The 26,264-nt window shown below is 34.8% G+C and overlaps 1 protein-coding gene across 1 annotated transcript; it reads right to left on the bottom strand.

Moving 5' to 3' along the window:
• Positions 1-339: 339 nt before the first annotated feature.
• LOC108737071 (farnesol dehydrogenase-like) lies at positions 340-26,015 on the bottom strand. The gene is made up of 4 exons (XM_025981849.1): positions 25,884-26,015; positions 1,006-1,467; positions 796-948; positions 340-451 (listed from the first exon to the last, which is right to left on the bottom strand). The coding sequence occupies exons 1-4, from the start codon at positions 26,013-26,015 to the stop codon at positions 410-412; spliced, it is 789 nt and encodes a 262-aa protein (XP_025837634.1). The 3' UTR covers positions 340-409.
• Positions 26,016-26,264: the final 249 nt, after the last annotated feature.

Here is a 26,264-nt window from a genome sequence, read left to right on the forward strand (position 1 = left end):
TTAAAGAAAGTTCTGTGAACCTTAAAGTATTAAAAGTACTAAAATATCCAAGAAAATATCTCGCTGCTCTATGCCGACACAGCGTTTTTTCCGTGATGTCACAAGAGCATCGTCTAGCCAGAGCGTTTACTTTTCGGTACGTGCTGTAAGAAATACGTTAGGCGTGATACAAACTTCTCTATATTCTTGGGTTCAAGTTGTTTTTTTGAATCAAACAACCTTTAACGAATTGTACAGTAAATTTAGTAGTTTCTCTCTAAATTACCAATTCACTTATTTAAATTGAATAATAAATCAGATTATTGATTATTGTATAATTATTTATTTCAAAGTCGACGTTTCATAACATACGTAACATAACAATGTTATTGTTTATTCAGATCATTTTAAATCATTAAAATGCAGATAATCAGTCTATTTCACCAACAGGTTTAATGGTCAGCTCATGAACCTAAAAGATAAAACCAGATTAATTATAAAATGAATATTATATATAACAGGGCAAAAGTAGTATTACGTAGTTAGTATCAGCAATTTCTCATGCTGCAGTGTACGATGTGTTGCATATCTATTTACAAACAACACAAAGAAAGTGATTAAAGAAATTGTTCACAAAAGTGAATTTCGATCACTCGAAGCAATGATACTAACAGTTTCGATCTCACAGTGACTGATATGGGGGAAGAACTAATTATAATAATAATAATTATTATTATTAATATTTTGTATATAGTTTAATTTTGACTTTCTGTGCGTCTTGTGCTAGCAACAAGTTCAGATAATTGTATGGTTTACTTGAACATGAGGAGGGGTGCCGAGGACGTACAAAACGCCGTCTGCTATATCCTTGGGATAAAGACTAGGCCGGTTGCCGATAGCTTTGATAGCTTTTGGATGAAAACCTGCGGACTCATACAGATTGGTTGACACAAGTCCTGGACTAATACTCTAAAAGAAAAAAGGTTCTGATGGGATCGTAAGTGTTACGTTGTCAACCAGACTTACGGTCACCTTGATTCCAAGACCTTTAAGGACAATTTCGCGTCTCAAAGTTTCTGTCAGTGCAGTTACGGCATATTTAGAAGCGCAATAGACGTTGGTCCTTGAATAGGGCAGAACAGTATGCCCGGAAATGCTGTTTATGTGTATGACATGACCTTTGATCTCATTGCTCGTCATGTGCTTGACAGCTTCTCTCGTGGCCAAACACAAGCCGAAAACGTTCGTGTCCAAAACATCCTTCCACATTTGGGCATCGCCATCGATGAGATCATTATCCCTGGCGATTCCGGCACAATTAACTAGGATATGTACAGGACCTAAGTGTTCCTTGATCCATTCGAAACCGTCAACTACTTCAGATTCGTTTGTTATGTCGACAGCAAGAGACCAGAACTTTCCCTTCGAATTTGTCAATTTTTTATCGAGTTGATCTAAAGTTGCCTTACAAATGTCGAGTCCAGCGACCTACGTACATATAAAGTTAGGTTTTTGCAATGCAAGATTAATATTGTAGTGTTCGTGGGTTTAAAAAAAATTAACTTCTAAGAATGAATTTACATTAATTTATTAAAGAACTTAAAAACACTATTAAATTATTAGTAAACTTAGGTTAAGAATTATTGTATTTATTTACACTACTGTTGATATATCACTATTCACTGCGCTATTTATTTCACTGCTATCACTGTCAATTTATTTATTCTTCTCTGGGCGATCGTCTCTTCCTTTAAATACTCTTTTGTTTACCATCGGGAACCTTCCGGATAGTTTATTTTTTTCTTTAAACTATTTAATTGCTTTCCCTGAACGCAGGTACGACACATACATTTACAAATACGTCGCACATGAAGAAAAGCGCCCGCGGCTAGTCGGCGAATCGATAAGCCGTTCATGCACACGTGTGCCCGATCGCACACAGATACACTGGTGCTCGCTACAGTACGTATATATTACTGATGCAAAAGAATGATTAAAATATATTTTATTCACATAAAACAAGTTGAATAAAAAACAGTGTCAAAAATTAAGCGACTTTCCAGTAGTGTATAATATAAATCCGCCTTAATTTTCCAAAAATGTTTTAAACAATAGCGGCTTTGCAATTGACTATTTTTGAACTTGTTGTGGATTTGACGACAAATCCACAAATGAAACTAGCTGCACCGGATGCTTCGGTATGCTCCCTGAAATCAAATTATCTCATATGCGGTTCGGGGCTCATAAAATATATATCATTGCATCGGAAACGGCTACTGCATCCGATGTAGAGTGTCTTTCATATTGGATTTGTGCTCGGCATTTTGGTTAACCAATTATCCGTAAACAGAACAATCCTCCGCACGTGTATGTGTTATGAAGCTAAAGATCCGATAAAATTTATTATCAGTACATCTACGTATATGAACGTTCCGGAGTTGTAGAAGTCGATAATATTTGTATATACTAAGGTTGGTTCAAAGCATAACTTCCCTATTCTCTACCAGCCAAATAAAGGAAAGCGGTTCCATGGTTACGATTATACGATTAGACCACCTACAGGTAAGGCAAAACATTCGCCGAACATAGGATTTCACATGTATTTGTCGGAATTTTAGTGTTAAAAACACTTATAAGGAGTTTAGTTCGAGGCTTGATGAACCCATCCGGAGTTGTAATGGTAACGGTTACGAAATGCTAGATGCTACACACGAAGGTGTGCGAATCGTTGTCTGAATTTCTGATCGGTGTATCCTGCACCGTACGAGATCTAGTTTATCATTGAAGTTGATGTAGGCTTTCACGGCTTTCGTGTGAAGAAACTGGATTTCCGGATTCTAGCCGTGACTTATTGATGCAATCCCTACCTACCACAAGTTTATAATCTACTAATGTAAAAAATTTAATACGAGATTTTTTAATTATTTCTGAATTTTGTAGCTCAGTAACAAGACAATGCGTACATATCTCCATTTTTTTTTTATATTAGGGTGTTGTTTACAGACAAATCGGGATGCAATTTTGAATTTTCACAATAATCACTATTGGTGCGGCGCAAATCATTTAAAAACTGTTTGGCGTGTGTGGTGCGAAAATTTTTGGAGACTTTTTACGCATAAAAAATGAATATTATTTAAAACCACAAAAATTCGGGCTCCACTTTGCTAGCTCGAAGTACGCGTACAAAACCAAATTAACAATTAGAAGATTTGTTTAACTCATAAAATTTACAAATAACTCCTATACATAAAACAATACCTATCTAAAGTTGGTATCTTCTTGAGGATCCCCCCCTGCTGAGTTTCTCTACTTGATAAATGAGGACTTCCAGATAAAGTAATAAAACGATTCAATAAGATGTAATCCTGAAATATATGGGGAACTGGACTAATGAAGATTGTCTACCAAAAAATAACCAAGGTCAACAACAAAATATTACAAAGTAGAAGATTAACAGAGCTTCAAATAATCACCGGTTCTTATATGGAGTTACAGGTTTTCCTCCAGTATTTTGCATCCAGGATGCTTTTAAAAAATGTTTTCACCTCTAGAAAATTTTTCATCTTAGATAAGTGGTAGAAACTCATATTCTCTGGTAAAAGCTACCCTAACCTAAAAAACTTAAGGGGCTTGATAATGCAAAGTATTAATTAATTAATCAAACCTTAAAATTCTAAAAAGAGCTCATGGGGAATAAACTTTACGGAAAAATTGGATTAGTCAGTCATTAGTAACATTTTTAAAAGTTAAACATTCAAAATGTATCAGATCAACACTGCATAAAACGAAATGTTTTTGAATTAAAAAAAATCGAATATTTACTGACATACTTACTATATAAAAAGAAAAAAGGCAACTCAATAATATACTTATCTCAAAAACCTTAGTTCGGATAAAAGTGGATATCATAGCACTCACGCAAAATCTAAGGTCCGTCTTGTCTCGACTATGACCAGGAAGAAAGAAGAAAAAGCTCCCAACGTCAACACATGACGAATAAATATAAATCTAAAAGGTCCAGAATTGAGCATGCATGAGGCTTCAGCTGTATATGAGGTTGTCATGCAATTCATTTAGTTCTCAAATTTGAAAATAAGGAACGATATTTGATAACAACATAGAGCTGAGTTAGTCAATAAATACAAAAATGGTCAGGCAGCGTTATCATCGTTAAGTCGAAAATTGATTAGATACGCACCTTCGTCTTATCCTATCTTGAATCAATCTTCGCATTTCTCGAAAACTGAAGCAACTTACATTTGTAACTATTTACAAAGAGTAATATAGGGATGAGTTACAAAGATAGAAGAGTGATACTTAGTTTGTATAAAGAGTAACAGGCAGTTATAGAGCCAGGGATGCATCGTAGAGAAGTAAATATTAGGAAGGGAGTCAGACAGGGATGCACACTGTCACCGCTACTTTTTAATCTATTCATCGAAGACGCGATCAACATCATTAAAGACAGTACAACTGTAGGGATAGATGTGCAAGGGCAAAAGATTAGTATGCCTAGATTTGCAGATGATATAGCAGTATTAGCATCTAGCAAGGAGGACCTAGAGATAGCTTTAAATAAAATGGAAGCGGTACTGACAGATCAGTACTGTATGAAAATAAATAAAAGTAAAACTAAAATACTGATATGCAAGGGAAGAAAAAGTAGGGAAAGAGCGAATATAAAGATAGGAGACGAAAAATTAGAAGAAGTGGCTGATTTTAGATACCTAGGAAGTCAGATAAGTGAGGATGGAAGGAGTAGTAGGGATATAAAGCAGAGGATAGCGCAGGGTCGTGTCGCCTTTAATAAAAAGAAGTCACTTCTATGCTCGCGAACGGTTAATTTAGAAATTCGAAAAAGGTTGTTAAAGGTGTATGTTTGGAGCACGGCGTTGTACGGGTGCGAAACATGGACAGTGGGAGCGGCGGAAAAGAAAAGGTTAGAAGCGTTCGAAATGTGGTGTTATAGGCGGATGATGAGGATATCGTGGGTAGAAAAGGTTAGAAATGAAGAGGTATTGGAAAGAATAGGAGAACAGAGGACTCTATGGAAGTCAATAAAAAATAGGCGAGATAGGTTGGTAGGACACCTTCTCAGGCATGAAGGTCTAGTCAGAGACATATTAGAGGTAGAAACAGGAGTTAGGAGGGGTAGAGGTAGACCTATATTAGATTACTGTTCGCAAATAGTTAAAGAAGCGGGTTGTTCCAGGATAGGAAAGAGTGGAGGTACGTGTCCAACCAGTCTTAGGACTGACAACCTTATGATGATGATGAATCCGACTTAAGTCTACCTCTACTTCTGCCTCTCTTTACTCCTATTTTTTATTGACTTCCATAGAGCCATCTGTTGCCGTTCTCTTTCTAAATCCTCCTCATTTCTAACCTTTTCTGTCCATGGTACCTTTAGCATTCTTTTATAATAATGTATGTGAAAAACATTTCTTTTCCACAGCAGCAACTGTCCATCATGTTTCACATGCATAGAGACATATACATACACTATTAACAATTTTTAAGATTTCAAAGTTAACCGTTCGCGAACGTAAAATAAATATTTATGATCAGATCCGGCACCAGTCTTTATTTTTCATCAGTCAGGGGTATTAAAACAATAAAAACATATTAAATCATTCAAATAAAATCATTAACATGTTGCATATACATCATTGTATTTATCGTTTTAGGTCAACAATAAGCTAATTAGTTACCACGCACAACATATTACCATGTATCGGACCGTTCTATTTATGAAATCAACAAAAAATTGTTAAAAACACCGAATAGGGCTTGAGCAAAATCAATTACTGACGAGCAAGATTCTAACATCTCAAAGTTGTTCGGTAATTAGGTTTTATGTTTCATATCAGCTTCCGCATCATGTGAAATTTATTTCCTTTTCTGGACGTATACTAACTTCATAAACTGGGTTGAAATTCACACACTATTTCAATTTTCTGTTACCTTAATCTAAAGCAATAATGGGCGTATTGTTATTTCCTTCATTATAATTTACCAGCAAAAGTTAATCATTCATGCTAAATTGATTGCATTATTTATATTGATAAAACAATGGACCGCAATATTCATGAACATTTGGCATTAATGTTGACACGTATTGTATATTACTGGAATATTTGTTAATAGTAACAAAACATCCGATAAAATTAAAATCGTGTTTTATATTGCATATTTTGTGCTGAGTTATTAGTTCTAACTGTAAATTCATCAATTTTATATTGGTTCAGTTGTGATATTTACCATTATTTTGTTCAGTTCAGAGCAATTTTCAGCTGTTAAATGTTTTGTAAGTATCTTTAATCATACGTTCTTTTTTTTTAGTATTCACCCATTTAATAAAAGAATAAAGACGAATATATATAACAATACTAATTTTAAAAGCAAATGATGAATAAATCGCCCATCACACACTCGGAAAAAACTTTTAGTTTCTGTTTTTAAATACATTTGTATAGTTGAAGGTATATATTTTTTTACTGTATGAAGTTTACGTGATAAATAATATAGTCATCATGATCATAAGGTCGTCAGTCCTAAGGTTTGGACTTGGAAGATTCAAAGAAGGTCAAAGTAAAGGACACATACCTATTGAAAATGCTCGTGAAGTCAGCAAGTTTATTCGTTAATCAAGTAAAGAGTCCATTATTATTACTGTGAAAACGTTCAAATTTAATGAAATCACATTGAAAGTAATTACATTTTATAGGTGACCTTACAGAGAACTTTTAGTACACTCTAACGGAATACCTTGTTATAAATCAGATACAAAAGGCGCAATAGAATAAATCACATAAATTGACTGGAACTAAATGGGAATCTAATGTCGATATTGAAAAGGCTATATCTCTGTTTAGGTATGTACCCATGTAAATTATTACGAATATTTCAATGTCTACATAGCCATTGTATGACTTTCAATTTTCGCTAAAATTACTTTACCTCCAGTACATTGATGTTAGATAGTACTAAAGCGTGATTGGTACGAATAAAACTTCAATCCTCATATGAGGCCTCCCCATTTAAAAAGCCTTACATTCAGCAGTGTTGCAAAAGTTGAATCCCAGAAATTAATCCTGTAGCGGTCACGCTACTTACCCTCGAGCCAAATTATATTTAAGGAGTTTGTAGTTCGTAGAAATTGTAAATAGAATACTTAACCTTCTGGGTCTTTTTCCCGCCGAATTTATCACAAAACTTCGAAAGCCTTCGACTACCTGCACTTCCAAGGGTAGCGAAGCGGCCGAAGGGTAACAAATAGTTTTCTAGCAAAATGCGTTTAAGCAGAGATAACTTTCCAATTTTTATTACATTAATCTGGTTCTTTTTGGTCGTCTCATATCGGAGGGAAAGAGACGCGCAGGGGGTTAACTTGGTGTATAGTATAGTAATTTAGATGTAAGTTTTACTTGGTACTAGACCGTCCATGCGACCAGTTATCGCTTCTGTAAATATACGTTCCAAAGACTTTGCCGCAGTTTTATTTTCTTTCATTTTGCTACTGGCCCAGATCATTTTTATTCACGCTGCGCTACGATCCCGAAAATCCTATGCCTAATAATGAGTGAAATCGCTTATGAACGGTGTGTAGCTGAGTTGCTTTAGATCAGGTGTTAGTAGGAGTGGTTTTCCGGGCTTGCTAGCCATCATACAGGTTAATTGACTACCACACGTTTCGTCATCAACTATAAATAACATCTTCAATGGCTTGCTGTCGGCTGCGTGGTCGGAGTACTTTACGCAGTAGCGGCGTTGCGTAGGTTTGTGATTGTGATTGGAGAAATCTTCAAAAGACACCCCCTGAAGCACCTGCCGACTAAAACCCCTCTCTCCTCGAGTAGAGGGATCAACCCGGAGGTTATACATCCCAGGAAAGGTTCAATGGGAAGAAGTTGGAAGCGATATGGGGATTGAGAGTTGGAAAGGGATCATTAGGCGGAAAGGGGAATGAAATGGGAATCGGTGGCCCATCTCGGATGAGTTGGGTAGGCACTCACGCTAAAATAGGGAAACTAGAAATGATCAAAAAAGAAGCAACTTAGAGTAGAAGGCGACAGGGCTTTCTGAAACCGTCGTTTGGTTTAGGGGCGAAGTCAGAGAGTGTCGAGATAGACTGATTTAGGTGACCTGATACTGAGGTACGGAGATTTGCGAACCTGATTGCAGCCTAGGGGAGTGAAGATAGACCAGTTTCTTTCAGACTTTGAGTGTTTCTCATGAGGTACGAAGAATCCACGTGCCAGATTTTTCTCCATCTGAAGTGGCATTTTTTAAGACAAAGAAGTTAAGACTGTCAGGAAGTTGATTGTGGGAGGTAAGGAAGTATATAGGATCTGGTGGCTCTGAAGGAGAGTGAAATCCGAAAAGGGAGAAAAGGATCAAAGGGAAATGATTCTGGGAGGGCCGTAAGTTACCGAAACTTCAATGAATTAAAGAATTCCTAACGAGGATGGATACGCCACCGCCTCAGAAGTTTCTTCCTTAGGAAGTAAAGTTGGATACGAATACTTGGAATAAAAATGGTTTTGGTCATGCAGGCAATACTGATTGTCTGTTCCTCCCCTATCACATCACACAGAATCAGAAACTATTCTAGTTGGCGCTCACCTGGCATTATAACTAGCTAATTCAGTTCTTAGATCTATCTTACATCTAAACAATTGTCAATTAATATTTTGACCAAAACTAATGGCAGCAATTTACTGTCTAAAATTACTTACAATTGAATAATCAAATCTAATATAAAATATAAAACGGTAAATACAATGCAAAATGGTATATAATAATAGCAAAACCACAACAGTTCATATGCAGAGTGATTCCTAGTAAATAGTTACACACGTCTCAACTGGGATTCAGTCGAACATGAACTAGTTCTAAATATACTAATGCATTTTTGCGTTTTCAAGGTCTATAAGCATATGTCTGTTTACGGTCATTTCAACCCCTTTAGCTAAGCAGAAAAAATGGTTATTATATTATTTTCTCACAGAACTAACTCTTAAGTAAATCCGAGAACATTTACCAAAATATTTACTTTTTCAACCAAATATTATATATTCCAAATCGCCATAGCCTTAAATAAGAAACTAAAATTTTGTCAATTTTTTTTATAGCAAACAAAAAAATACTCCCCAACCCCTTAAACAATGAACTCACGATTGTTAGCAAACTTCTGCAAATGGCTTTCACCACACTTTTTGTAGCTATATTTTATTAGAGTTTATAAAGAAATTAATAATTAGAAACGAAAAAGGTCCATGACGTCTTCAAAGGTACGAGGGTGGATTGATAAGTTTCCGGCCTGACCAAGAAAAACAAGGTTTTTAAAAATTTTTTTTTTTTATTTCTCAACATAATCTCCTCCAAGGCTGATACATTTCTCATAGCGGTGTTCCAGTCTATTAATGCCATCTCTATAGACTGATTCGTCAAGCTCCTCAAAATAACCATTTACAGCTTCGATTACTTCTTCATTGTCCGCAAATCTCTTACCGCCAAGCCATTTTTTGAGATTAGGGAACAGAAAATAGTCACTCGGGGCTAGGTCTGGAGAGTAAGGAGGGTGCGGCATCAATTCAAACTTTAGATCGTTGATTTTAGCCGTCGCAACGATTGACGTGTGCGCTGGTGCGTTATCGTGATGAAACAAGATTTTTTTCTTCGCCAGATGAGGTCGTTTAATTTTCACCTCGTGGCTCAAACGTTGCAATAAGTCTGCGTAGTATTGACCAGTGATAGTATTACCCTTTGCAAGGTAATCAATGTATATAATACCTCTTGCATCCCAAAAAACAGTAGCCATAACCTTGTTCGCCGAAAAAATTGTTTTTGCCTTCTTTGGAGTTGGTTCCCCTGGTCCAATCCACTGTTTAGACTGTTCTTTGGTTTCAGGAGTGTAGTGGTGGACCCACGTTTCGTCAACGGTTACGAATCGACGCAAAAATTCGCTTGGATTACGCTTATACAATGACAAATTTGCGGTAGAAATGTTTTTTCGAATCAATTTTTGGTCGACTGTTAGCAAACGCGGCACCCATCTTGCACAGAGCTTTTCCATATGCAAATGTTGGTGCAAAATATGTTGCACACGTTCATATGACATCTTACAGGTCTCAGCTATCTCACGCACTTTCAATCTGCGGTCTCCCAGCACTATTTGATGAATTTTTTCGATCATATCTGGAGTTGTGACCTCAACGGGGCGTCCTGAGCGAGGCCCATCAGAGGTGCTCACACGACCCTTTTTAAACTCGGAAACCCACTGCTTAACGGTTGAATATGACGGGGAGGATGTCCCCAGTGTTGAGTCCATCTCTTTTTTAATTTCCTTCGGCGTTAACCCCTTCAAATAAAAGTATTTGATGACAGCACGATTTTCCTGCTTTTCCATTTTTACGAAAACCACAGAGGCGTCTTGTTCAGCGTGCTGTCAAACCTACACTAGCAAGGAGATCGGGCTGAAACTATAGCTACAAGCTATCCAAGGATGGTACTATAGAATGTCACCTCAAGGTAGGCCTAGTGGCGTCATCTCTTGGTTAGGCCGGAAACTTATCAATCCACCCTCGTATAAAGGTATTCACCATCCCCCTTATCCGTTAGTCGCAACTTAAACCGTAATTTATTTATTTTCTTATAATTATGTTAAATGTAACAGTTTCAAAGTTTCTTTCTTTTAAATTATTGTTGAAGGGAGATTTAAAAGGAAATTAGTGTTCAGTCGGAAACGGATTATTAATGTCAGTCTTTAGAGGGATAAAAAGACGAAGGTGTCTGTCTATATTAGAATTGGCGTGGAGGATAAATAAACTTCTCTTGAGAGATTGGAAAACAGATCGGGTTCAAAGTTGATTGATATTTATTTTATTTAACCTAACCTATTTGTCGATTTGCTACAGCGCTATAGACTTTACTACAACGGTTCAAGTGCGATATTCTTAATACGTTAGAATCAAGTAAGAATTGATTGCAGATGCTGATTAATTAAGCAATGAAATTCTCACTCTCGTTGCGCCACGTCGGTCTGTTTATTGAAAATTTTCAAATGGTTTAATAAATAATTACCGGTGACAGTTGTAAATGAAAGGATTATTTGCATATGTCTAGTTTTATTTTTTATGACAATACATGCACTTATTTACAAAATAAGTTATTATAATAGCACATATTAGTGTTGTAACACACTTCTGCTTCCGCTTCCGCAATTACGGAAGTTCCGCATACATTTTCACATCCGTTTTTACATCTGGTTCCGCATTTTTACAACGGAAGCTTATCGGAACTTAAATTAACTCAGATTTTTGAAAATCAGTATATAGGAACAATAAAACAAGTCGTAAAAATTTATTACTTTTATCGGGTGGCTGAAGTTGATCGTTTTCAAAACACAGTTTAAATGAAATTGCCCGTTGCAAAGCTGCGTGTTGGGCAGGTACTCTTTGTAATGTCGTGAACTTATTATTATTAACCGTTTATGTTTAAGAAATATCAGCGTCAATGCAGCGTTATAGCCAGCAAAATATTATATATAGGGGAAATTATGAGTGCTGTCAGCATACGGCAAAGTAGTATTACGTAGTTAGTATCAGCAATTTCTTATGCTGATGTGTACGATGTGTTGTATACCTATTTACAAACAATTCCTTTAAATTTAATTTTTGAAACAATTTTTAACACAGAGAAAGTGGTTAAACAAATTGTTCACAAAAGTGAATTTCGACCACTCGAAGCAATGCTGCTGTGGCGAAATAACTCTTATTGTTTTTTTTGTGTGTAAATATTTTTTCTAATTTTATTTCATTTCAAATATTATTTCACTTCAGACATTATTTCAATTCTTTTCAATTTCTTATCTTGTACATACTTTGGTTTCCTTTCAATCTAAACTCTATTATTCTCTCAATCACTTTTACCTAGAATTCCAACTTGAACCATACCTGCATGCACTCCCATACTAATATCTGGTTTTACCCTTAATTGCTTTCTCTTGAATTCTGTACTGTCTAATTCTACGTATTCCTATAAACTAGTGTCTTCACCCTCTCTCTCACTACTTTTCATTCTAGAGCATTCTACCAACTCTACCAACAACCCTATCCAATAAATACTCCAAAATTTCATACCTTTAGACAGTCTCTCGTCTACCGCCTCTACTACCATTTGTAAGTGTTTCTGTTATTATCTGTATTGTTTTCATTTTTGTTATTTTTGTTATTGTTATTGTAGTATTATCTTGTTCTTTCTGTCACTTTGTTCTCGTTTGTATGTTTCACTCATTGTGCCTTTTTGTTACCTGTGTTTTCGTTTGTTATTGTTATAAATTGTTGTTTGTTATTGTTAGTGTTTTCTTGGTTTTTAAATAGTATCCACCAAAAGATACTAAACTGCTAACAGTTTCGAACTCACAGTGACTGATAGGGGAGACGAACTAGTTTTGTTAAAAATAATATTGTCATTGCGCAAACAACTTTATTACAGTTTAGGGCCTGAATCTATTTCCTAGTATTTCGTATGATATTTTCTATATTTTATTATATTTATAGTTTCTTACTTTAATCTAAAAGCACCCAGAACTTTTAGCTCCAATTTAGCTAGTTCTCCTAATAATTTCATTTTGAAAATACTAATACAATTGTAGTGTTTATTTATTTTGTTTAGTATTTACTCAGTGGTGTAAATTGTAAATTAAAAGTGCAATTTTGAAGTCAAAAAGAAGTTCTATTTGGAATTATTTTGTTGATAATAACGATGTAGGAGTAAATATTTGCGAAGAAGGCGCACCACTACTGCATTAATGAGTCACCTAAAATCATTACACTTCCGCTTCCGTTTCCGCTTCTGTTCCCGCTTTGGCACTTCCGTTGCATCGCTAGCATATATACAATTGAATAAATATTATTTTAATCACAAATTAGTTTGTGATATCTAGAGTTGCCACTATGTATATGTAAATAACTTTCTTTTTATTATTACAAATGTGACCCCAATGTTGTAGATATATCTATTTTACACTAAAATAATACGATTAACTGTATTAAGATTTACATATTTTGTCTAAAATTAAATATTAGTGAATTTTTTTAGTTATGCATAAATGTTTTTCAACATAAAATGAAGTTTTCTTCACTGATAAGTTAGCAAGCGAAATTTGCCAGGAAATTGTTAAGTATCCATTAGGGTGGACCGAAAATCTACTTTTTTTAATTATTTTAATTAATATCAGAAATATTTTTCATTATACTAAAAAAAGAAACTGTGCCAAGGGACAAAATTTTAAGTCGATACCTTAAGCTCCTCAAATTGAGCCTATTGATACTAAATTGAGTCAAAGTTCAAAGCGTTTGAAAAACTTTTTTTTTGAAGTCAATTTGATCGGAAATTTAATTCCTCACAATAAAGTCCTTGTAGCAAGATATGTACGATGACTAATTTCTGAGATAATTGCAGTTTTAATGAAAAATTTGACATTTTTCTTCATATTCAATATTCATACATTTTATGGATGAAAAATAATCGATAAATTATTTATTTTGCAGGAAATTCAATTTCCTTCAAAAAGGGTCTGTTAAATTTCACAGGCAAATATTCTAGAACTTACTATTGTAAGGGGAATAACAGCACTAGCGTTAAATTAATAAGGCGTGTTGTTTAATTCTGAGGTGGAAGGTAGAATGGTGGAATTCTTGCAGCGAAGTCGACTTATTACTATAGATATATATTTAGTAGTAGTAGAGTATCTCCAACGAATGATTAATTATGATTACCATACAAGTGATTACCGTACAAGTGCAAGTCTTGTCTTAGTTCAAGTGCTTGTTATTGAAAAAAAAAAAACTTTTGGGTGTTTCATTCCCACCAGCCAGTAATGCTGGTGGGCGGGCAGTCCCTCCGGACTACGCCGGAAGGTAGGGCGGAAGACCCTCTTCAGCCTGCTTTCAGGAATCGTGGGAATGGGTGGGTGGTGGTTCCGGTGAGAAAGTTGAGACGGACGAAATGAAGACAGAAGAGAGTGAAAGATTATCTGTGGAATATTACTGCCTGCATTTCCCTAAGTGATCCAAGGAAACCACAGAAAAACTCGGACCAAGGCTGACGGACCCGGAATCGAACCGGCGTCCCGCCGAATGCTAAGCAATGGTCTAAACCTCTAGGCCATGCCGCTTGGTTGTTATTGAAGTCCTTGGTCACTTCTTATATCTAAACTTAAAACTAGTAACAAATACCAAGGGTGTGGCGAATGTCACCATTGGTGATTAACCCTTTAAAACCACTCTGTGGATACGTACAAGGCGGGGCTTTCGAACCTCAAAAATGTTGAAAAGAGGGATGTTTACAACCTGTGCAAAAGCTACATCAAAAAATCAACAAACGTCACTTTCTAAACGTTAAACTCATAAAATAAACACCCTATAATAAAAATGAAACTATATTAGGGATCGTAAAGGATTCTTTCTAAACCGTTACCTCCATAAACTAATTTAAGTATTTAACTGATGCATCTAGCCATCCTCGAAGAGTCTACGGTCAAATAAACACAACACTGTCTTGTATGTTTGCAAAGTATTCTAAAAACTGCATACAGGAACTTTATGACCTGCATCAAAAAGAACGGTCTTAACTCTGAACAAGGTCCTTATAGTAAATTATACACGATCGCTAACTTCTGTGATAATGAATTATTTATGGATTATTTTTCATCCATAAAAAGTATGGAAATTAGGAAAAATGTCAAAATTTTCATTAAAATTGAAATTATCTCAGAAATTAGTAATCGTACATAATTTGCTATAAGGACTTTTTTTTGTAGAGAACTTAATTTCCGATCGAATTGAGTTCAAAAAAAAAAAATTAAACGCTTTGAACTTTGGCTTAATTTAGTATCAATAATAGTTTAGTTACATCTGCTTTCCCAAATTTAACTCAAAAGGCGTATAGTGAGTTTCAATATCATATTCGTATGGATAAAAAAGCATTTAAAACTAATTTTGAAAAAATTAACAAGTATTCTGCATAAAACTTTCAAATGTAATTTAACTTGATTTTTGTTGTATTACTACCCTCTACAAATATAATTTCTAGTGAGCAAAATTCATGAAAAGTAAAAATGCCCAAATGGTACAACCGAACCATACAGGTATTTGACATATTTTACAAAAGAAGCATGCGCTTTCCACAGAAAATTAGTGGTGAAGGCTTCTTTGGATGCGACTTAAGACGTATACCTATGTTGATTCCATTTATTTCATTGATCTTTTGGCAACAGTTTATTACCGCTGCCCTTGGTCAGCTTGGATACTGATAACGGTACTCGTCCCTATTCAAAATTCAGATCCTCAGCAGTAGCTTTGTAACGTCTATTTCTCCAAAATCTAATCAGGGACCGTTACCATCCCCTCACAGGGAAAACTGTTACATTTATAATGAGAAGAGACAACTTTAGAACTGAGTTAAAGGCATTGAACATAGGGCAGTCATGAAAAGCCCTCAAACATCTATCTTTGAATCATTCATATAACATTTTACATAAACAAAGTAATTTAACCATCGTAAACATAATCAAAATCATTTAGTATTTGTTCAGAGACCGTTCTTCGTTTTGCAGGCCATAAAATTCCTGCATACAATTTTTAGAATGTTTGCAAATTTACAGGGCGGTATGGTAGTAGACCCTTAGATGCATCGGTACAATGTTTAAATTACTTTATAGAGGTAACGGTTGAAGAAGAATCCTTTACGATTCCAGTTTAGTTTCAAGTTTATTATGGGGTGATTTTTTATGAGCCTAACGGTTAAAAGTACCGTTTGTTGATTTTTTGATGTGCCGATCCTTTCTCAGATTGTAAACTTCCCTCTTTCCACATATTTGAGTTTTGAAAGCCCCGCCTTGTACGTCTCCACAAAGTTGTTTAAAGGGTTAATCACCAATGGTGACATTCGCCACACCCTTGGCATTTGTTCCTAGTTTTTAAGTTGTAGATATAAGATGTGACCAAGGACTTCAAAAGAAGCACTTGAACTAAGTCAGCACAATGCAAGGAGCACTTGTATAATCATTAGTAATCAATCGTTGGAGATACTCTGTACATATATTGTAAATACATAATTAAGTCGACTTCGCTGCAAGAGTTATATTTTTTTCTACCTTCCACCAAAGAATTAAACAACACGCCTTATTAATTTAACGCGTGTGCTGATATTCCACTTACAATAGTAAGTTCCCGAATATCTGCCTGTGAAATTTAACAGTATTAAATTAAATAGTTTTACTGAAATCTGTTCTAATTAATAAATATGGTTTGTATGTTATTTCGAACAAAAGAAGAAAGTAGAACAGTGCAAAATTTTAATAAACAACGTACCTACTCTTAAAAAGCAGGACCAATACTAGGACATACGTATATTAGTTATGTCTTGGTCTTCTGTTTCCTCATCGTTTTCCCATCAAGACTGACTTTTGAGGACTCCTAAGGATACTTTGCGCAATGGAAACGGAAACCAGATAATTACCATAAGCGAGGAAGATTTCAAAGGAAATAAGATTAATATATCTAAATTTTATCAAATGAAGCCTTTAGAACCTCATTTCGGTTTTTTGTTACAGTTAAAACCAGTTTTCAGAGAGAACGCCTTTTCCCTACTTAGAACTAGTTTTTACTAAATGCCTTTGTTAAAACTAGAATTAACTAATGTTCAAAATTTAATATCAATTAAATGTTCTTACTAGACAAAACGTGTTTTTCCGAAGCGAGTCAGTTAAAACAGTTTCGACTGAATTAATTCATCGTAACTTATTCTGATTGGTCGCGAGATCCTCGTCCTTTTTTAATTTCAAGGTTGTTTATTATTTTTTATTGTGTTGACCAACGTTCCTTAACAATGTTCCTTTTTTTAAATTTTATGGTTGTGTTCCGTCGACTTGTTTGATTATTTTATTTACTTTCAATTAATATTGTCAGTTCGCAATTACTTTATGTCGATGTTCCCTAAAATGTTCCATTAATATAAGATTATTATTATTACTAGGTACATGACTCTGTGTCCTAGATCTTTATAATAAATATTTTTAAAACTATATCTTGTTTTCAAGCGGAAATTGCTTTCTCTAGTGCTAGCTTTAACTAAAGCTCAAAGTGCCAACCAGTTTTATCGGAAAATCAAATATATCAGTGGTAAATTCTAGTTTTGACTAGGTATTTCTAGTTTTACAAAAGCATTTAGTAAAAACTAATTCTAGCTAGGAAAAACGCGTTCTATCTAAGAACGAATTTTAACTGTAACATATATATATCGATCTCACATGATACTTATTTTTACAGTAAAAACTACAGAAAATCTGTTGTTTACTTATGTAAATTTAAGTCACCTGTTCGTAGCATACTATTTCGTTTAATATTAAGAGAATTCTGGAAAAAATAATAGGTTTTTACAGTATCTACCTAATAAACTCAAGGAGGACGGGATAGCTCAATTATGAACATTCCATTTATATGGAAATTAAATACACCAGTAGTCATGTAGCGTGAATAGTTACTAATACGTATGTCTTCATTTCTCATTTGCTTTTCTCGAGTAACTGGAAGCATTGCCCTTATTAAGAATGGCGTAGTAATTTCTATCTTCATCAACATTTACCGTGTCCATTAAACACTTGTTTTGGTACATGAATAGGGCACTATTAAAATCAATCATAATTTATTCTCGTTCTTATGATTCTAAAAATAAAAGCCAAATTGAGGGCAAAAAGCACCTTAAGGTCACAAGCAACGTTAAATTATTTCAAAATTGATCAAGTTACTAATGTAAAAGTTTTTTACGATGTAGCTTCTTCCTGACGTTGGTACCGTTTTCTAATAGACTCCATTGTTCTAATTTTGTTCCTGGAAGTTGAGCCTTCGATTTGGAGAGACATATCTCTTAAACAAAATCACTGAAAACAGAACGCTCTTCCAGAGTTTAGATTTAGTTTTATATTGACATAATTTTTCATTTTATTTGTAAGTGTCCTATGTGGGTAGAAATTAATTTTTTTTTATAAATGTATGCATATATTGTAATAACGAAAATAGAGTAGATACAAACCTGTAATTTATTATTTCTTTATTTTACCATATATATGGGACATACTTTTACAAATCGAACATTTATCTGACCGACACATTTTCGATTTCGCTGAAATTTTATTCACATTTTATATTATATATTTATTATTATATGCATGTTCCAGGAACTTTAATATTTTGAGACAAAGGATCAATAATTTGAGAATCTGGTGATTTTCGCCTTGAAGGCTGATTTACAAAAGTTCAAAACTTCGTTATTTTAAATATATGTTTGTTAAACATAGGCATAAGATAAGCCAAGAAATTACTGTTTGAATCCTTTAGATACCTGTTTAGTTCTAATTGTGAATGTCATTTGTTATGTAGAATTCTATCTGCTTCGTATCATTATTAACTTCAAAAAATGACCTTGACAAAGCCCGACAACTTAAGGCAAAACGTTGGTGGTTGTTTCTTAAGAAATAAAATACCTTTCAACCCTTTTGGCTTTGATTTAACACTGATTTCCGATAGTACGATAGACAATATATACGTTAAGGACCTGGCGAAACAAAAGGACACAATTTTGTGATTTGCACTAAGCAGTTGCTAAATTGAGTGCACTTGTACTGTTTTCTCGGAGCACGTACCCGACTAGAAATTACAAGCAGGTTAGCCCAATATATGTGAGGACCTAATAAGGCTGTCCAGTTTAAGGAATTCCCACTGAGGTCCTAATGAGGATTGCATAAAGATATCCGAAATAAGAATATACTTGTTAGGTCCAAATCAGGGATGTCCACAGTTTATCCTATCAAAGTAAAAATTGATGAATTCAAGTTTTCCACGCTAGGAGCATATCAGGATTAGATCATTTCATACTTTATAGAATAAATATAATTAAATTCTGATCAATCCTGATCTAAACTTGTTTGGCTAGAATTTAAATATCATCAGATGACTATGCAAGAAAAAATTGATTTTCCTTCTTGTTAAATGTCAATTACAATTTTACCAGTCTTTTCATACGATGTCAAAAAAATGATATCAATACATCTATTGTTATCTTAAAACTGTCTTATTTTAATAATAAATTTACGATCAGGTTCTTATAGGGTTCTTTAAATTTCCCTATTAGGTCCCAAATTTTTATTTCCTTATCAGGTCCTTAAAGAAATGGCAACAGTTCTACTCATATCAACATAGGGTCGTCCTTGTGAGGACCTTGTATGATGCGATGTTATGCACTGAGACTCGGAATCCTTGGAGGGTCGCATCTCCATTATTCATTTGAAGTGCTGTTTTTGACTTTTATTCTTATTTTGTTTCTCTCTATGTTTTGGACTGAAGTAGTTTTTTTGGTTCACACCCCTTTTAAAATTATTTTTTGGAATTTTGACCAGTTTATAGGTTTAGTAGAATGAAGATTCGGGCTATAGGGCCGTGGTCTAAGTGAACTATTGTGTCCAGATGTTTCGTCAGCTTCGGCGGCTCAGTGGAAGTGAACGTAGATTATATCTCGAAATCTCGACAGCGACTGACGTTGTCAACGCAGCACTACCAGCTAACGAAACGTCTGGACACAATACGTAGTCCACTTAGACCACGGCCCTATAGCCCGAATCTTCATTCTATGGATTCCGGCCATGAAAGCCTTTGTTCTTATATCGTTTATATGCTTGTTTAATCATACTTAACGTAACGACTACTAACTCAATTCAAAGGTAGTTTAAAAACAAGAGACTCAACATTTGACTTTTATTACATCCACAACAGTAAAACGATTGTCGAACAAGTATCGTGAACTTGCAAATTGTAAAGTACAAGTGACTTATTGGTACAAAAATGAGGGGTGGTAAAAACAATTTGTCCTTTTCCGCTGATCTATTTACGGTTAGTCGCGTCGTCGAGCTATACAAGCTGTCGTCGCTGTTTGCCTTGTCTTTGCTGACTGTACAAGTGGATTTGCATCCGCAATAGAAATTCCAGACCAAAGGTCAGGGCTGTTTCGACATTCACGAAAGCCCGGCCTGATAGGGCGCTAGCGCTTGCTAGTCCTGACTTAGTAGACAAACGTGCCAGAGCTCACTCGACGGCTTGCTATAAATATTCAACGTGCGCACATCCTTGTTCTAAATAACGCCCTAAGCCGCCTTTTAAATGCTTCTTATAGATAGCATTAATTTTGAAATATTCTACCGTGTTAGTTCCCATCATATGCCTCAATGTTGTTTATTTCAAAGCTGCTTTTCCATCCACTTTTTCTTGAAATATTCATTGCAGGTTGTACAGAAATCCGTTGGTAAATAACGTAATAAGTAACGTAAATTTCCGGTTTTGTTTATATCTCAACTACCGACATTAAATCTTAAATCACATCAACAGATATAGGTACATACATCAGTTTCACTTTGTGTTTGGTTTTGCTGTACGCATACGCGGTTTGTTCAAAAAGTATCGCAAATTTTGAATTTCTCCGGGTTATGTATATTCGATTTTTTGTGGCGTTATATTGGTACTCATGTCTCTCACTTATACCGACATGTCCCGCCATGTTGAATGTTCAGTTCATTTTTGACAGCTGCTTTGCTTGCACGTGCTTTGGCTCGTCTTCGATTTTTGCCTATTCAAAAAAATGGATCAAAGAATCTGTATCAAATTTTGTGTGGAAAACAAAATTAAGTGAGCGGACGCATTCCGAATGTTGACTGTGGCATATGGTGAAGTTACCTGAAGCTTTTGTTAATCATCCCAATAGAAACTGCCGCACGAGCCAAGACCGAAAAAACAGCGCCAAGTTTTCTTCAATTGTAGGGGCGTGGTGCATCATGAATTCTTGTCACAGGGTAAAACGGTCAATAAGGAATATTACCTGCAACTTATGCAAAATTTGCGCGAAACAATCCGCCAGAAACGCATGGATTGGTGGAAGAATGAAAATTGGCGTTTGCACCATGATAAGGCCCCTGCTCACACATCGTTGGTTGTGCATGAATTTTGGCCAAAAACAATGCACTAGTAATGCCGCAGCCACCGTGTTCCCCAGATCTGTCCCCATGTGACTTTTTCTTGTTCTCGAAACTGAAGAGACCCATGAAAGGACGATGCTATGCTACGATCGAGGAGATAAAAGCGACATCGATGGAGGAGCTGAACAAGATCACAAAAAAAGATTTTTTGAAGTGCTAATAATAATATATGGTGGGGATTACTTTGAATATACATATTCAGAAATAAATAAATAAATTTTGAAAAAACATAAAATTGGCAATACTTTTTGAACAGACAGAATATATGTATAAATGCTATTTAAATACATTCTAAGCTACAAATAGGATGTTCTTAGGATGACTCAGGCATGTATTCAAAAAGAAGTGTCTAAAAGGCACGAATCTATGCCCCTCATGGTAGGTAACACTCCGGACTGGATAAAACGATTTCTTTAAAGAAAAAATAAAATGAATAACAAAACAGTAGCAAGAATTGAACATTATAAATAAGTAGATCTTCTAAGAGCAGCATAAATTCTTGGTCAGTGATCTGACAAAATTGCCGGTCATGGATCTCATTAAATCTCATCACCATAGACGATAAATCAAGGACCAAATCGAAGAAACTGTTTAAAAGTAAGTTGATATAATATCTAATTAAGACAGCATCTACATCGAGGAGGAGGGAGGAGAAGGAGGAGGATGAGGAGAAGGTTCAGAAGTGTTACTGCTTTTTCAAAACATGACTATTTTGAAGCAGTTCCATTGGATACTAATGATGTTACCCCTCATTTATTAAATCTGCAATAATGCAGACTAATTATACCATAAAATATAAGAATATAAAATTACCAACGAATCGCCATCTGGTGGGTATTTACTGCTACTGAAGTATTTCAAGCGTTAGACAAGTCTCTGCTGCGATTTCTGTATTTTCAACTGAATCGACGACGTAGCTTACATATGTACGTGATAGTAGGCAAGATTAGAACGTTTAAGTTCGCAATTTCAATATAATTTGAACTGACCAAATTGAAGAAACTCGTATGGAGCTAAAATGGATCCTACATAAACTTTCTCCTTAGGAGATTCTTCGGTGTGGTCAGTAATCTACGGAAACTGCCTATGACGCGCTGCTGAGATCTAATAAAATCAAAACCAAAATTATTAAATATAAGAATCATTAAATTTGGGTTTCATTTTTTCAAGCACAGGTATTTTATATGTTTTTGATTAAACGTATATAGAACAGTGAATGTATTATCAAGCCCTTCAATAACTGTAAAATTATCTATATAATATGCATCAATGCATAACTCATCTGACCTAACCTAAATCTAGAGACCATTTGCATGGAAGTTTCTTATGTAACGTATTTAAGTACAGAAAAAAGATTTTTTAATATTCAACCCGTAAAAGAAGTGAGGATGGGGTTCAAAGTTTGGAGTATCGATCAAGGCACAGCCCGAACTGTCGAGTCAAGAAGCACGAAATTTTGCACAGATGTTCTTCATATTACAATGGTACAATGGGTACAATATAAAATACCATACCTAAAAGACGAGCAGACCCGCCGCTAGCCGGTTGAGCGCCCGCGTGCAATAAAAGTTATGCCGTCCAAATCTAGGAAAACATTCCCTGGGAAAAAAATCGGAAAAAGCAACGGAAAAATTTGTACAATGATGTTAATTTACCGCCCCATTAAAGGTGTCGCCCGCGTGCGATGTTCGCTTTGCACGCCCTCTTACGACGGGCCTGAAGACGATGTCAGCTTTCATGTAATTTTCATCATTAGTATAACGAAAGTCGTATTATATTATCACTAGAAATATCTTTAATTTCTCATATTTTCCTTCCTTTATACAGATGTCATTTTTAATTTGTTCTTTTTTCCTCTAAATAGTTACACTTTTGCATCTTTAACCTGAAATTATAAATTGAACGTTTGGCTTTTAAGCAAACAGTTTTGATAGACATAATAAAAAATATATAAAACAATCACTTCATAATGTACTCTGCAAAATTCACATTTGTTTTAATGATTTATTGATCTACGTCCAGTAGTTTTATAGCGATTTGTTAACATTTTTCATATCGCAATGAATAACGGTGCCCATTAAAACTTTAATGTATAAAAATAATATGTGACAAAATATAATCAGTTCGTACAATTGTGTAAACCAGTCGTTAAAACAACTTTAATTACTAATCCAAAATTATTATTATTTGTGAATTTTAGCCTATGATGTATACTTATACGGTTTAAATGTTTTGCTCTGCTTCCATTTGTCGTTGAAAATTTCTCATCTCATTTTCTAACCAATAGAACTTCTATACTTGCGTGATTAAAACATTGTATACCAATCATGAAACATTACCCTTTAAAAATACCGGTCACTTAATCAAAATTTAAAGCATTCACTGTAGAAAATTAGTTTCCTGTAAGGTTTGTACTCGCTGCAAATGATAGGAATGCTGCAACTGTTTCATTAGATTTCGCCACATTGTCGCGGTGGTATACTTCGTTTATTGCCTGTATGCGATGTGACCTTCAGTCTGACCGGCGCAAAGTAGAAAAGAACAGCACTAGGCCAGAAAAGAAAGGAAACAACTCTCGGCCAAACTCTTAACTGGTGAACCGGCCTATAATCCGTACAGTACTGCACGGAAAAATTGACCATTTTATCCACTACAATTGCATTGCTCCTTTGGTACTATTTACTACTGAAAATATCAACGAGATGGTTATTTATATTTAAAGACATATTAAAGGTTTGAATGCTTGTTTTCGACTCGCACTACTATTCATGATTGAACAAAACTTTTGGCAGGTACTGTATGAAAAAGTATGTTTAATTAACAAGAGTTGAGAGTATAGTGAGCTTTTTTTTTTTTTCTCCCTACCTAGGATTTTGCCAGCGTGCATCCAAGGCATTGCAAGGGGCACATCGCTAGAGAAAGTAAATGAAGTATATTTTGCTTGTATTTACATTAGGTTTGTTTTCTATGAAATAAAGGAATAAAAGTATTAGAACTTCTGTGCAACTCGGTAGCTTGAATAAATCTGTTTCCCGGTTTCCATTCTCCTCTCGTCCTCCCTAAATGGCTCATGAGAGAAGAGGTAATGTCGCCCACAGTAACAACAACAACTTTTTTACAGTGATTCACTAACGCAGTGTCAATAACTGATAGTGCTAATTACTAACCAATTGAATGCAGCGTTTCGTTGCCTTATTTCTCTTTCAGGGCCGTACTGACCCTCGTCTATACCTTGAGATACGTTTTTCTCAAGAAGGGTAAAATTTCGAAACGGCAAACATCTACTTAATTTTATAGTTTTAAGGTACCCTTTCGTCTCCTGTAAGCTCTGCACTTAGTTCAGTTACATCCTGTATTAATTAACTAAATTACGCCAATCAAATGGTAATGAAATTCATGCACGGAGAAACTAAATTTTTATTTCAACGCAAAAATTACAATTTTCGATTGTAAATGACTGAGTTTGCCGTAAAAATAGTATAATTTATTAGGTAACTTAAAATAATTTCAATTTCAACATGTTTTTTTAAAAATAATTTCAAGTTTCTTTATTATTACAATTTAATTTGTAATATCAACTAAAATACTTAGTAAATTTATTTCTGCTGGGATTTTATTTTCGCTTACGAAGCAACGGGCTAGTGGGATAAATTATAAAAATCGCTTTAATATTTAGGTAAATTTTCCTTTTTCGTTTTCTCCGTGTAGAATTCTAATAAAGTTCATTGTTTTTTGGTTTAAAATACGCAAAGTTAACGAAATGTAGTCTTATTTCTTCAATTCGTTCAATTATAATAATAAAATGCCTCAATAATAAATCTTTATTGATTAAAATTAAAAGGAATACTTGCAAATTGTCTATATGAAATCTGATTTTAACTAAAGTAAAAAATCATTTACGATATGTGCTCGTAATAAGCAATGTAGCGCAAGGATATTGCGGAAAATGACTAATTATACAGTCCATGCATTATTTTGGTAACTCAAGCGTTACGTTATTCATACACGCCGGAATGTGCTATTTTCAAATAACATACGCTCCGCCACGATCGCAACGCCCTCACACGGAAGGATGACTTAAAGCGTAAACAAGTGTGTATCGCTCACAAATCGTTATAATGGCATATTGACTAAATTTGTCATAAAAAGTACTTCCATGGTAATGGTTAAAGCACCATATAGGCGGTAAGTCCCATTGCTTCAAGAAACAGAGCATTAATACGTATGTAGGTGAATCATAGATAATAATATGATACTACCAATGCCATTGAAAAATTTAGTATTAGGTATTCGTAATCATTATTAATAAATAATATAAAAATGTAAGATTAAGATTTACTACGAATTCAATAAACCAGTCTAACTTACGCGGGTGATCGCATAGCAGTCCGAAATGGCATTTAGCAGGTTGACACATCTTAAAAACATGAAACAAATACCGAAGTTACTACTTTGCATATAGGAAAGAGGGTAAATGGTAACTCACCAGGAAAAAAAAGCTTTTGAGTGTTTCATTCCCACCAGTCACTAATGCTGATGGGCGGGCAGTCCCTCCAGACTACGCCGGAAGGTAGGGCGGAAGGCCCTCTTCAGCCTCCTTTCAGGAATCGTGGAAATGGATGAGTGGTGGTGAGAAAAATGAGAAGAACGAAATGAAGTCAGAAGAGAATGAAAGATTATCTGTGGAATATTACTGATGATATTCATCTATAGAGCGTAAAACCTCAACATCCCATCATAAATACTCGAAAAAGATAAATCAAGAGCATAACAATTGTCATCACTATTTGTTCATCTCACATTTATTTACACTTACCATTAGAAGCAACAACTCGGAAGCTCTTAGTTGGAGTAGATGAATTAAATCCTTGTAAATGTATTGATCGACCATCAGAACTCCAAGAGTAACTTGGCAGATTAAAATTACTGACAAAGATGAACCTAACATTTTGGTAGTACTACCGGATTTGGAAACTAATTACTTTACTTAAAATCTGTATTCTAAAATGCTGTGAAAAGTTTAAAAGATTTAAAACGCATTCGAATACTCAGTAGAACGCAAGAGCACAAATACGTCTTAAACCATTTTAATAGCATTTTAGATCACATTAATGAACTGTGTGGATTTTAAGTAAAGCTTCAAAGTTTTCAAATCTGCTTTAAAAATTTCTATGTGATCACCTTTGAAGTAAGGGTA

The sequence above is a fragment of the Agrilus planipennis genome, unplaced genomic scaffold (genome assembly GCF_000699045.2).
Source record: "Agrilus planipennis isolate EAB-ADULT unplaced genomic scaffold, Apla_2.0 scaffold45, whole genome shotgun sequence".
Taxonomy (NCBI): domain Eukaryota; kingdom Metazoa; phylum Arthropoda; class Insecta; order Coleoptera; family Buprestidae; genus Agrilus; species Agrilus planipennis.

Bases quoted from the DNA above. Each gene is read 5' to 3' on its own strand.
- LOC108737071 (XM_025981849.1), bottom strand. From the start codon at position 26,015: ATGTTAGGTTCATCTTTGTCAGTAATTTTAATCTGCCAAGTTACTCTT. The intron at 1,468-25,883 runs GTAAGTGTAAAT...ATATGTACGTAG, and splicing joins CCGAGTTGTTGCTTCTAATG to GTCGCTGGACTCGACATTTG. The intron at 949-1,005 runs GTAAGTCTGGTT...TTTTTCTTTTAG, and splicing joins GTCTTGGAATCAAGGTGACC to AGTATTAGTCCAGGACTTGT.